Source organism: Nerophis lumbriciformis, linkage group LG05 (assembly GCF_033978685.3).
Source record: "Nerophis lumbriciformis linkage group LG05, RoL_Nlum_v2.1, whole genome shotgun sequence".
NCBI lineage: Eukaryota > Metazoa > Chordata > Actinopteri > Syngnathiformes > Syngnathidae > Nerophis > Nerophis lumbriciformis.
This window is the reverse complement of record NC_084552.2, coordinates 24,841,752-24,855,328: the sequence shown is the minus strand read 5'-3', so window position 1 is coordinate 24,855,328 and position 13,577 is coordinate 24,841,752. Positions and strand designations below refer to the sequence as shown.

Below are 13,577 nucleotides of genomic sequence, written 5' to 3'. Positions count from 1 at the left end.
AATTATTACAATACTGGTTCTGTGGTGCAATGTAATTATTATGATACTGGTTCTGTGGTGCAATGTAATTATTACAATACTGGTTCTGTGGTGCAATGTAGTTATTATGATACTGGTTCTGTGGTGCAATGTAGTTATTATGATACTGGTTCTGTGGTGCAATGTAGTTATTATGATACTGGTTCTGTGGTGCAATGTAATTATTACGATATTGGTTCTGTGGTGCAATGTAATTATTATGATACTGGTTCTGTGGTGCAATGTAATTATTACGATATTGGTTCTGTGGTGCAATGTAATTATTATGATACAGGTTCTGTGGTGCAATGTAGTTATTATGATACTGGTTCTGTGGTGCAATGTAATTATTATGATACTGGTTCTGTGGTGCAATGTAGTTATTATGATACTGGTTCTGTGTTGCAATGTAGTTATTATGATACAGGTTCTGTGGTGCAATGTAATTATTATGATACTGGTTCTGTGGTGCAATGTAGTTATTATGATACTGGTTCTGTGGTGCAATGTAATTATTATGATACTGGTTCTGTGGTGCAATGTAGTTATTATGATACTGGTTCTGTGGTGCAATGTAGTTATTATGATACTGGTTCTGTGGTGCAATGTAGTTATTACGATACTGGTTCTGTGGTGCAATGTAGTTATTATGATACTGGTTCTGTGGTGCAATGTAATTATTATGATACTGGTTCTGTGGTGCTATGTAGTAATTATGATACTGGTTCTGTGGTGCAATGTAGTTATTATGATACTGGTTCTGTGGTGCAATGTAATTATGATACTGGTTCTGTGGTGCAATGTAATTATTATGATACTGGTTCTGTGGTGCAATGTAATTATTATGATACTGGTTCTGTGGTGCAATGTAGTTATTATGATACTGGTTCTGTGGTGCAATGTAGTTATTATGATACTGGTTCTGTGGTGCAATGTAATTATTATGATACTGGTTCTGTGGTGCAATGTAGTTATTATGATACTGGTTCTGTGGTGCAATGTAGTTATTATGATACTGGTTCTGTGGTGCAATGTAATTATGATACTGGTTCTGTGGTGCAATGTAATTATTATGATACTGGTTCTGTGGTGCAATGTAATTATTATGATACTGGTTCTGTGGTGCAATGTAATTATTATGATACTGGTTCTGTGGTGCAATGTAATTATTACAATACTGGTTCTGTGGTGCAATGTAGTTATTATGATACTGGTTCTGTGGTGCAATGTAGTTATTATGATACTGGTTCTGTGGTGCAATGTAATTATTATGATACTGGTTCTGTGGTGCAATGTAGTTATTATGATACTGGTTCTGTGGTGCAATGTAGTTATTACAATACTGGTTCTGTGTTGCAATGTAGTTATTATGATACTGGTTCTGTGGTGCAATGTAATTATTATGATACTGGTTCTGTGGTGCAATGTAGTTATTATGATACTGGTTCTGTGGTGCAATGTAATTATTATGATACTGGTTCTGTGGTGCAATGTAATTATTACGATATTGGTTCTGTGGTGCAATGTAATTATTATGATACAGGTTCTGTGGTGCAATGTAGTTATTATGATACTGGTTCTGTGGTGCAATGTAATTATTATGATACTGGTTCTGTGGTGCAATGTAGTTATTATGATACTGGTTCTGTGTTGCAATGTAGTTATTATGATACAGGTTCTGTGGTGCAATGTAATTATTATGATACTGGTTCTGTGGTGCAATGTAGTTATTATGATACTGGTTCTGTGGTGCAATGTAATTATTATGATACTGGTTCTGTGGTGCAATGTAGTTATTACGATACTGGTTCTGTGGTGCAATGTAGTTATTACGATACTGGTTCTGTGGTGCAATGTAATCATTATGATACTGGTTCTGTGGTGCAATGTAGTTATTATGATACTGGTTCTGTGGTGCAATGTAATTATTATGATACTGGTTCTGTGGTGCAATGTAATCATTATGATACTGGTTCTGTGGTGCAATGTAGTTATTATGATACTGGTTCTGTGGTGCAATGTAATTATTATGATACTGGTTCTGTGGTGCAATGTAGTTATTATGATACTGGTTCTGTGGTGCAATGTAGTTATTATGATACTGGTTCTGTGGTGCTATGTAATTATTATGATACTGGTTCTGTGGTGCAATGTAGTTATTATGATACTGGTTCTGTGGTGCTATGTAATTATTATGATACTGGTTCTGTGGTGCTATGTAATTATTATGATACTGGTTCTGTGGTGCAATGTAATTATTATGATACTGGTTCTGTGGTGCAATGTAGTTATTATGATACTGGTTCTGTGGTGCAATGTAGTTATTATGATACTGGTTCTGTGGTGCAATGTAATTATTATGATACTGGTTCTGTGGTGCAATGTAGTTATTATGATACTGGTTCTGTGGTGCAATGTAATTATTATGATACTGGTTCTGTGGTGCAATGTAATTATTACGATATTGGTTCTGTGGTGCAATGTAATTATTATGATACTGGTTCTGTGGTGCAATGTAGTTATTATGATACTGGTTCTGTGTTGCAATGTAGTTATTATGATACAGGTTCTGTGGTGCAATGTAATTATTATGATACTGGTTCTGTGGTGCAATGTAGTTATTATGATACTGGTTCTGTGGTGCAATGTAATTATTATGATACTGGTTCTGTGGTGCAATGTAGTTATTATGATACTGGTTCTGTGGTGCAATGTAGTTATTACGATACTGGTTCTGTGGTGCAATGTAGTTATTACGATACTGGTTCTGTGGTGCAATGTAATCATTATGATACTGGTTCTGTGGTGCAATGTAGTTATTATGATTCTGGTTCTGTGGTGCAATGTAATCATTATGATACTGGTTCTGTGGTGCAATGTAGTTATTATGATACTGGTTCTGTGGTGCAATGTAGTTATTATGATACTGGTTCTGTGGTGCAATGTAGTTATTACGATACTGGTTCTGTGGTGCAATGTAGTTATTATGATACTGGTTCAGTGGTGCAATGTAGTTATTATGATACTGGTTCTGTGGTGCAATGTAGTTATTATGATACTGGTTCTGTGGTGCTATGTAATTATTATGATACTGGTTCTGTGGTGCAATGTAATTATTATGATACTGGTTCTGTGGTGCAATGTAATTATTACGATATTGGTTCTGTGGTGCAATGTAATTATTATGATACTGGTTCTGTGGTGCAATGTAATTATTATGATACTGGTTCTGTGGTGCAATGTAATTATTATGATACTGGTTCTGTGGTGCAATGTAATTATTATGATACTGGATCTGTGTTGCAATGTAGTTATTATGATACTGGTTCTGTGGTGCAATGTAGTTATTATGATACTGGTTCTGTGGTGCAATGTAATTATTATGATACTGGTTCTGTGGTGCAATGTAATTATTACGATATTGGTTCTGTGGTGCAATGTAATTATTATGATACTGGTTCTGTGGTGTAATGTAGTTATTACGATACTGGTTCTGTGGTGCAATGTAGTTATTACGATACTGGTTCTGTGGTGCAATGTAGTTATTATGATACTGGTTCTGTGTTGCAATGTAGTTATTATGATACTGGTTCTGTGGTGCAATGTAGTTATTATGATACTGGTTCTGTGGTGCAATGTAGTTATTATGATACTGGTTCTGTGGTGCAATGTAATTATTATGATACTGGTTCTGTGGTGCAATGTAGTTATTATGATACTGGTTCTGTGGTGCAATGTAGTTATTATGATACTGGTTCTGTGGTGCAATGTAGTTATTATGATACTGGTTCTGTGGTGCTATGTAATTATTATGATACTGGTTCTGTGGTGCAATGTAATTATTATGATACTGGTTCTGTGGTGCAATGTAGTTATTATGATACTGGTTCTGTGGTGTTATGTAATTATTATGATACTGGTTCTGTGGTGCAATGTAGTTATTATGATACTGGTTCTGTGGTGCAATGTAATTATTATGATACTGGTTCTGTGGTGCAATGTAATTATTATGATACTGGTTCTGTGGTGCAATGTAATTATTATGATACTGGTTCTGTGGTGCAATGTAGTTATTACAATACTGGTTCTGTGTTGCAATGTAGTTATTATGATACTGGTTCTGTGGTGCAATGTAATTATTATGATACTGGTTCTGTGGTGCAATGTAGTTATTATGATACTGGTTCTGTGGTGCAATGTAATTATTATGATACTGGTTCTGTGGTGCAATGTAATTATTACGATATTGGTTCTTTGGTGCAATGTAATTATTATGATACTGGTTCTGTGGTGCAATGTAATTATTACGATATTGGTTCTGTGGTGCAATGTAATTATTATGATACTGGTTCTGTGTTGCAATGTAATTATTATGATACTGGTTCTGTGTTGCAATGTAATTATTATGATACTGGTTCTGTGGTGCAATGTAGTTATTATGATACTGGTTCTGTGTTGCAATGTAGTTATTATGATACTGGTTCTGTGGTGCAATGTAATTATTATGATACTGGTTCTGTGGTGCAATGTAGTTATTATGATACTGGTTCTGTGTTGCAATGTAATTATTATGATACTGGTTCTGTGGTGCAATGTAGTTATTATGATACTGGTTCTGTGGTGCAATGTAGTTATTATGATACTGGTTCTGTGGTGCTATGTAATTATTATGATACTGGTTCTGTGGTGCAATGTAATTATTATGATACTGGTTCTGTGGTGCAATGTAGTTATTATGATACTGGTTCTGTGGTGCAATGTAGTTATTATGATACTGGTTCTGTGGTGCAATGTAGTTATTATGATACTGGTTCTGTGGTGTTATGTAATTATTATGATACTGGTTCTGTGGTGCAATGTAGTTATTATGATACTGGTTCTGTGGTGCAATGTAATTATTATGATACTGGTTCTGTGGTGCAATGTAGTTATTATGATACTGGTTCTGTGTTGCAATGTAATTATTATGATACTGGTTCTGTGGTGCAATGTAGTTATTATGATACTGGTTCTGTGTTGCAATGTAGTTATTATGATACTGGTTCTGTGGTGCAATGTAATTATTACGATATTGGTTCTGTGGTGCAATGTAATTATTATGATACTGGTTCTGTGGTGCAATGTAATTATTACGATATTGGTTCTGTGGTGCAATGTAGTTATTATGATACTGGTTCTGTGTTGCAATGTAATTATTATGATACTGGTTCTGTGGTGCAATGTAGTTATTATGATACTGGTTCTGTGTTGCAATGTAATTATTATGATACTGGTTCTGTGGTGCAATGTAGTTATTATGATACTGGTTCTGTGTTGCAATGTAGTTATTATGATACTGGTTCTGTGTTGCAATGTAGTTATTATGATACTGGTTCTGTGGTGCAATGTAATTATTACGATATTGGTTCTGTGGTGCAATGTAATTATTATGATACTGGTTCTGTGGTGCAATGTAATTATTACGATATTGGTTCTGTGGTGCAATGTAGTTATTATGATACTGGTTCTGTGTTGCAATGTAATTATTATGATACTGGTTCTGTGGTGCAATGTAGTTATTATGATACTGGTTCTGTGTTGCAATGTAATTATTATGATACTGGTTCTGTGGTGCAATGTAGTTATTATGATACTGGTTCTGTGTTGCAATGTAGTTATTATGATACTGGTTCTGTGTTGCAATGTAATTATTATGATACGGGTTCTGTGGTGCAATGTAGTTATTATGATACTGGTTCTGTGTTGCAATGTAGTTATTATGATACTGGTTCTGTGGTGCAATGTAATTATTATGATACTGGTTCTGTGGTGCAATGTAGTTATTATGATACTGGTTCTGTGTTGCAATGTAATTATTATGATACTGGTTCTGTGGTGCAATGTAATTATTATGATACTGGTTCTGTGGTGCAATGTAGTTATTATGATACTGGTTCTGTGTTGCAATGTAATTATTATGATACTGGTTCTGTGGTGCAATGTAGTTATTATGATACTGGTTCTGTGTTGCAATGTAGTTATTATGATACTGGTTCTGTGGTGCAATGTAATTATTATGATACTGGTTCTGTGGTGCAATGTAGTTATTACGATATTGGTTCTGTGGTGCAATGTAATATGATACTGGTTCTGTGGTGCAATGTAGTTATTATTATACTGGTTCTGTGGTGCAATGTAATTATTATGATACTGGTTCTGTGGTGCAATGTAGTTATTACGATATTGGTTCTGTGGTGCAATGTAATATGATACTGGTTCTGTGGTGCAATGTAGTTATTATGATACTGGTTCTGTGTTGCAATGTAGTTATTATGATACTGGTTCTGTGGTGCAATGTAATTATTATGATACTGGTTCTGTGGTGCAATGTAGTTATTATGATACTGGTTCTGTGGTGCAATGTAATTATTATGATACTGGTTCTGTGGTGCAATGTAATTATTACGATATTGGTTCTTTGGTGCAATGTAATTATTATGATACTGGTTCTGTGGTGCAATGTAATTATTACGATATTGGTTCTGTGGTGCAATGTAATTATTATGATACTGGTTCTGTGTTGCAATGTAATTATTATGATACTGGTTCTGTGTTGCAATGTAATTATTATGATACTGGTTCTGTGGTGCAATGTAGTTATTATGATACTGGTTCTGTGTTGCAATGTAGTTATTATGATACTGGTTCTGTGGTGCAATGTAATTATTATGATACTGGTTCTGTGGTGCAATGTAGTTATTATGATACTGGTTCTGTGTTGCAATGTAATTATTATGATACTGGTTCTGTGGTGCAATGTAGTTATTATGATACTGGTTCTGTGGTGCAATGTAGTTATTATGATACTGGTTCTGTGGTGCAATGTAATTATTATGATACTGGTTCTGTGGTGCAATGTAGTTATTATGATACTGGTTCTGTGGTGTTATGTAATTATTATGATACTGGTTCTGTGGTGCAATGTAATTATTATGATACTGGTTCTGTGGTGCAATGTAGTTATTATGATACTGGTTCTGTGGTGCAATGTAGTTATTATGATACTGGTTCTGTGGTGTTATGTAATTATTATGATACTGGTTCTGTGGTGCAATGTAATTATTATGATACTGGTTCTGTGGTGCAATGTAGTTATTATGATACTGGTTCTGTGGTGCAATGTAGTTATTATGATACTGGTTCTGTGGTGTTATGTAATTATTATGATACTGGTTCTGTGGTGCAATGTAATTATTATGATACTGGTTCTGTGGTGCAATGTAGTTATTATGATACTGGTTCTGTGGTGCAATGTAATTATTATGATACTGGTTCTGTGGTGCAATGTAGTTATTATGATACTGGTTCTGTGGTGCAATGTAATTATTACGATATTGGTTCTGTGGTGCAATGTAATTATTACGATATTGGTTCTGTGGTGCAATGTAGTTATTATGATACTGGTTCTGTGTTGCAATGTAATTATTATGATACTGGTTCTGTGGTGCAATGTAGTTATTATGATACTGGTTCTGTGTTGCAATGTAATTATTATGATACTGGTTCTGTGGTGCAATGTAGTTATTATGATACTGGTTCTGTGTTGCAATGTAGTTATTATGATACTGGTTCTGTGGTGCAATGTAATTATTATGATACTGGTTCTGTGGTGCAATGTAGTTATTATGATACTGGTTCTGTGTTGCAATGTAATTATTATGATACTGGTTCTGTGGTGCAATGTAGTTATTATGATACTGGTTCTGTGTTGCAATGTAGTTATTATGATACTGGTTCTGTGGTGCAATGTAATTATTACGATATTGGTTCTGTGGTGCAATGTAATTATTATGATACTGGTTCTGTGGTGCAATGTAATTATTACGATATTGGTTCTGTGGTGCAATGTAGTTATTATGATACTGGTTCTGTGTTGCAATGTAATTATTATGATACTGGTTCTGTGTTGCAATGTAATTATTATGATACTGGTTCTGTGTTGCAATGTAATTATTATGATACTGGTTCTGTGGTGCAATGTAATTATTATGATACTGGTTCTGTGGTGCAATGTAGTTATTATGATACTGGTTCTGTGTTGCAATGTAATTATTATGATACTGGTTCTGTGGTGCAATGTAGTTATTATGATACTGGTTCTGTGTTGCAATGTAGTTATTATGATACTGGTTCTGTGGTGCAATGTAATTATTATGATACTGGTTCTGTGGTGCAATGTAGTTATTATGATACTGGTTCTGTGTTGCAATGTAATTATTATGATACTGGTTCTGTGGTGCAATGTAATTATTATGATACTGGTTCTGTGGTGCAATGTAGTTATTATGATACTGGTTCTGTGTTGCAATGTAATTATTATGATACTGGTTCTGTGGTGCAATGTAGTTATTATGATACTGGTTCTGTGTTGCAATGTAGTTATTATGATACTGGTTCTGTGGTGCAATGTAATTATTATGATACTGGTTCTGTGGTGCAATGTAGTTATTACGATATTGGTTCTGTGGTGCAATGTAATATGATACTGGTTCTGTGGTGCAATGTAGTTATTATTATACTGGTTCTGTGGTGCAATGTAATTATTATGATACTGGTTCTGTGGTGCAATGTAGTTATTACGATATTGGTTCTGTGGTGCAATGTAATATGATACTGGTTCTGTGGTGCAATGTAGTTATTATGATACTGGTTCTGTGTTGCAATGTAGTTATTATGATACTGGTTCTGTGGTGCAATGTAATTATTATGATACTGGTTCTGTGGTGCAATGTAGTTATTATGATACTGGTTCTGTGGTGCAATGTAATTATTATGATACTGGTTCTGTGGTGCAATGTAATTATTACGATATTGGTTCTTTGGTGCAATGTAATTATTATGATACTGGTTCTGTGGTGCAATGTAATTATTACGATATTGGTTCTGTGGTGCAATGTAATTATTATGATACTGGTTCTGTGTTGCAATGTAATTATTATGATACTGGTTCTGTGTTGCAATGTAATTATTATGATACTGGTTCTGTGGTGCAATGTAGTTATTATGATACTGGTTCTGTGTTGCAATGTAGTTATTATGATACTGGTTCTGTGGTGCAATGTAATTATTATGATACTGGTTCTGTGGTGCAATGTAGTTATTATGATACTGGTTCTGTGTTGCAATGTAATTATTATGATACTGGTTCTGTGGTGCAATGTAGTTATTATGATACTGGTTCTGTGGTGCAATGTAGTTATTATGATACTGGTTCTGTGGTGCAATGTAATTATTATGATACTGGTTCTGTGGTGCAATGTAGTTATTATGATACTGGTTCTGTGGTGTTATGTAATTATTATGATACTGGTTCTGTGGTGCAATGTAATTATTATGATACTGGTTCTGTGGTGCAATGTAGTTATTATGATACTGGTTCTGTGGTGCAATGTAGTTATTATGATACTGGTTCTGTGGTGTTATGTAATTATTATGATACTGGTTCTGTGGTGCAATGTAATTATTATGATACTGGTTCTGTGGTGCAATGTAGTTATTATGATACTGGTTCTGTGGTGCAATGTAGTTATTATGATACTGGTTCTGTGGTGTTATGTAATTATTATGATACTGGTTCTGTGGTGCAATGTAATTATTATGATACTGGTTCTGTGGTGCAATGTAGTTATTATGATACTGGTTCTGTGGTGCAATGTAATTATTATGATACTGGTTCTGTGGTGCAATGTAGTTATTATGATACTGGTTCTGTGGTGCAATGTAATTATTACGATATTGGTTCTGTGGTGCAATGTAATTATTACGATATTGGTTCTGTGGTGCAATGTAGTTATTATGATACTGGTTCTGTGTTGCAATGTAATTATTATGATACTGGTTCTGTGGTGCAATGTAGTTATTATGATACTGGTTCTGTGTTGCAATGTAATTATTATGATACTGGTTCTGTGGTGCAATGTAGTTATTATGATACTGGTTCTGTGTTGCAATGTAGTTATTATGATACTGGTTCTGTGGTGCAATGTAATTATTATGATACTGGTTCTGTGGTGCAATGTAGTTATTATGATACTGGTTCTGTGTTGCAATGTAATTATTATGATACTGGTTCTGTGGTGCAATGTAGTTATTATGATACTGGTTCTGTGTTGCAATGTAGTTATTATGATACTGGTTCTGTGGTGCAATGTAATTATTACGATATTGGTTCTGTGGTGCAATGTAATTATTATGATACTGGTTCTGTGGTGCAATGTAATTATTACGATATTGGTTCTGTGGTGCAATGTAGTTATTATGATACTGGTTCTGTGTTGCAATGTAATTATTATGATACTGGTTCTGTGTTGCAATGTAATTATTATGATACTGGTTCTGTGTTGCAATGTAATTATTATGATACTGGTTCTGTGGTGCAATGTAATTATTATGATACTGGTTCTGTGGTGCAATGTAGTTATTATGATACTGGTTCTGTGTTGCAATGTAATTATTATGATACTGGTTCTGTGGTGCAATGTAGTTATTATGATACTGGTTCTGTGTTGCAATGTAGTTATTATGATACTGGTTCTGTGGTGCAATGTAATTATTATGATACTGGTTCTGTGGTGCAATGTAGTTATTATGATACTGGTTCTGTGTTGCAATGTAATTATTATGATACTGGTTCTGTGGTGCAATGTAGTTATTATGATACTGGTTCTGTGTTGCAATGTAGTTATTATGATACTGGTTCTGTGGTGCAATGTAATTATTATGATACTGGTTCTGTGGTGCAATGTAGTTATTACGATATTGGTTCTGTGGTGCAATGTAATATGATACTGGTTCTGTGGTGCAATGTAGTTATTATGATACTGGTTCTGTGTTGCAATGTAGTTATTATGATACTGGTTCTGTGGTGCAATGTAATTATTATGATACTGGTTCTATAACATTCTTGTTAATAAATGACCATATACAGTTAAATGGTTTTCCTTTCCACCTTCTCATGCCCTCCAAATCCTTATTAGAATGTTTTATTGTCTTGAGCTTTCTACTGAGGTCGTATTTGCGGTTTAGCAAAATAAAAGTCCTTGCTATCATGACAGCATTTCCTGTATATTTTTTCTCTGTCCTTCCAGAGGTTTCCCCAGCAGCCGGCCCCCTAAGGAGGCGGTCCCTCGGCCTGCCGTCGGACCCCCGCCTCTCCCGCAGCAAATCGGACATGCTCCACAGCCTGGACGCGACCCCGTCCGTCAGCCCCTCACACCCCGCCCGCATCAACCCCTTCTCCCAGCGGGAGGACCTGAAAGGCGGCAAGATCAAGTTGTACGACACGCCCAGCAAGTCGGTCATCTCCCTCACCTTCACGCTGCCGCCGCCGCCCGACCCCTGTGGTGGCCCCCATGAGGCCGACCCGTGTCGGAGGCACCGGCGCTGCCACTCTCTGCCGTGCATGCCGCCCTCCCACCTTAGCGCCGCCTTTAGCCGGGTCTTCCCCGAGGAGACGTGGCTGTGTGGCGATGTGAACTGTGAAGACCAGAGACTGCTGAGTGGTGAGAAGGACGCACTGGAAGGGGGCGGGGCTTCTTGCCTGCTGGACGATTCCGGCATTCCGCCGTCGCTTGAACCGATCTCATTGGACAAAGAGAAGCATGAGGAGGAGCCGATGGACTGCAGCAGCTCTCCGGAGACGCAAGACCCCTCCTCGTCGTACTCCAAGCTCTCCTCCCCTCCTTCCCACTCCTCCACCCCCTTCTCAAACGGCTGGGTGTCAACCATCTCCTCCCGCCGCCCCCCCCTGCCTCATTTGGACAACAGCAAAGTGGTGGTGAACGGACCTCTGAGTTGGAGCGGCACCTTGTCCAACAACAACAGCTACCACTCGCCGTCCGGCGAGACCGCCGCTTTGTCGCGGTTTGGCTCCGGCAGCGGTCAGTCTCTGGACCAGGAGGAGGTCATCTCCTGCCCCGGATGCTGCCTGGCAGGCCTTCGCTTCCCATCCGTGTGTCTCAGGGCGCCACCCAGTAGGAACGCCTACAAGAACCTGAACGGGGACCACACAGCCTCCCGTGGGCTGCTCAGTCCTGGACCCAAGGGTCTACCGCCCTCTCCCACACCGACCACCACCAGCTTGGAGCCGGCGCTCGGTTTGCCAAAAGCGCACACCTAAATTTGCTCTCGTCGGCAAAATGGCCCCCAAAAATTCCCGCAACTTGTGGGTCATGTGATAATTTGCACATATTTTAATGCAGCAATATAAATGCGTGTTTTGGTTACCTAAACACGTTGTGGCCTCCAATGCCTGATAGCTTGGCTTTGGTTTGTACAGCGCCCTCTGCTGGGCTGAGGGTGCCTTCCCTGCGTGGATGAGAATATGCAGCATCCAATCCCGCATGTAAACATGTTGGCTTCCTGCCACGTGACCGCTGACTGATGCTCCGATGAGGAATGTTAAGCTTAGTATTATTACTGTTGCAATGGTTTTTCTTTGGAATGTTTGGTGCTGTTGAACTTTGTCTTCAAAAATATTCAAGAGTTGTTAGTGCACCACTGAGGGTACGTGTGTGTGTGTGTGTGTGTGTGTCTCTACTGTTCATTTGGCTTTTTTTGTTGCTGTTTTTTTTCTTTTTGGACCCCCTTTGGGTGCCACTTAAAGCACTTCAACTGTTATTGAAACTTGTTGTTTTGGCAATGGATGTCCAAAATATGATTAAGAGTTGTTTGTATTATTATTAAAATGGAATAAATGATCAAATGCAAAATGTTTTTTTTTTTTATAGGTTCAGTCAAAAGGCAAATGCGATTGAATCATGTGGAGTGTTTTGGCTTTTACTATATTCTTTAACAGAACAGGGGATGTTAATGTTTTGGCCACTCCACAAAGCACTGAAAATTAGGCTAATATTTTGTTTACTGTATTTAGCTTCACTCCCAACCACAATATTAAATGTCATTTTCTTGTTAAATGATTTTTACTCAATTATGTTGAATGATGGATGGACTGACTGGCGCCGTGCACAACCCAAAGCATGATTTTTGGAAAAAGGCAGTGTAAATAAAAATCAGTGAGACATCAGTGAATCTGTGATCGATTGGATGTAAATATTGCATTTAGATAAAAGCAGTCAGACATAGTGAATCTGTACTTCCGCCTGTTTTAATTCAGTTAAAGTAAAAATATGTTTATGACTAGGGATGTCCGATAATGGCTTTTTGCTGATATCCGATGTTCCGATATTGTCCAACTCTTTAATTACCGATACCGATATTAACCGATTATATACAGTCGTGGAATTAACACATTATGCCTAATTTGGACAACCAGGTACTTTAAAAAAAAAATAAGATAAATAAATTAAAAACATTTTCTTGAATAAAAAAGAAATTAAAACAATATAAAAAGTTACATAGAAACTAGTAATTAATGAAAATTAGTAAAATTAACTGTTAAAGGTTAGTACTATTAGTGGACCAGCAGCACGCACAATCATGTGTGCTTACGGACTGTATCCCTTGCAGACTGTATTGATATATATTGATATATAATGTAGGAACCAGAATATTAATAACAG

The 13,577-nt window shown here is 36.8% G+C and overlaps 1 protein-coding gene across 4 annotated transcripts in view; it reads left to right on the top strand.

Moving 5' to 3' along the window:
* Positions 1-12,767, top strand: part of tesk1b (testis associated actin remodelling kinase 1b) — a 62,462-nt gene extending 49,695 nt beyond the window's left edge. For all 4 annotated transcript variants that reach the window (XM_061961019.2, XM_061961018.2, XM_072913176.1 and 1 more), the window contains one exon: positions 11,145-12,767. In XM_061961019.2, the coding sequence (XP_061817003.1) occupies positions 11,145-12,175 (1,031 nt within the window). In that variant the 3' untranslated portion in view covers positions 12,176-12,767. The remainder of the gene's footprint in view (positions 1-11,144) is intronic.
* Positions 12,768-13,577: the final 810 nt, after the last annotated feature.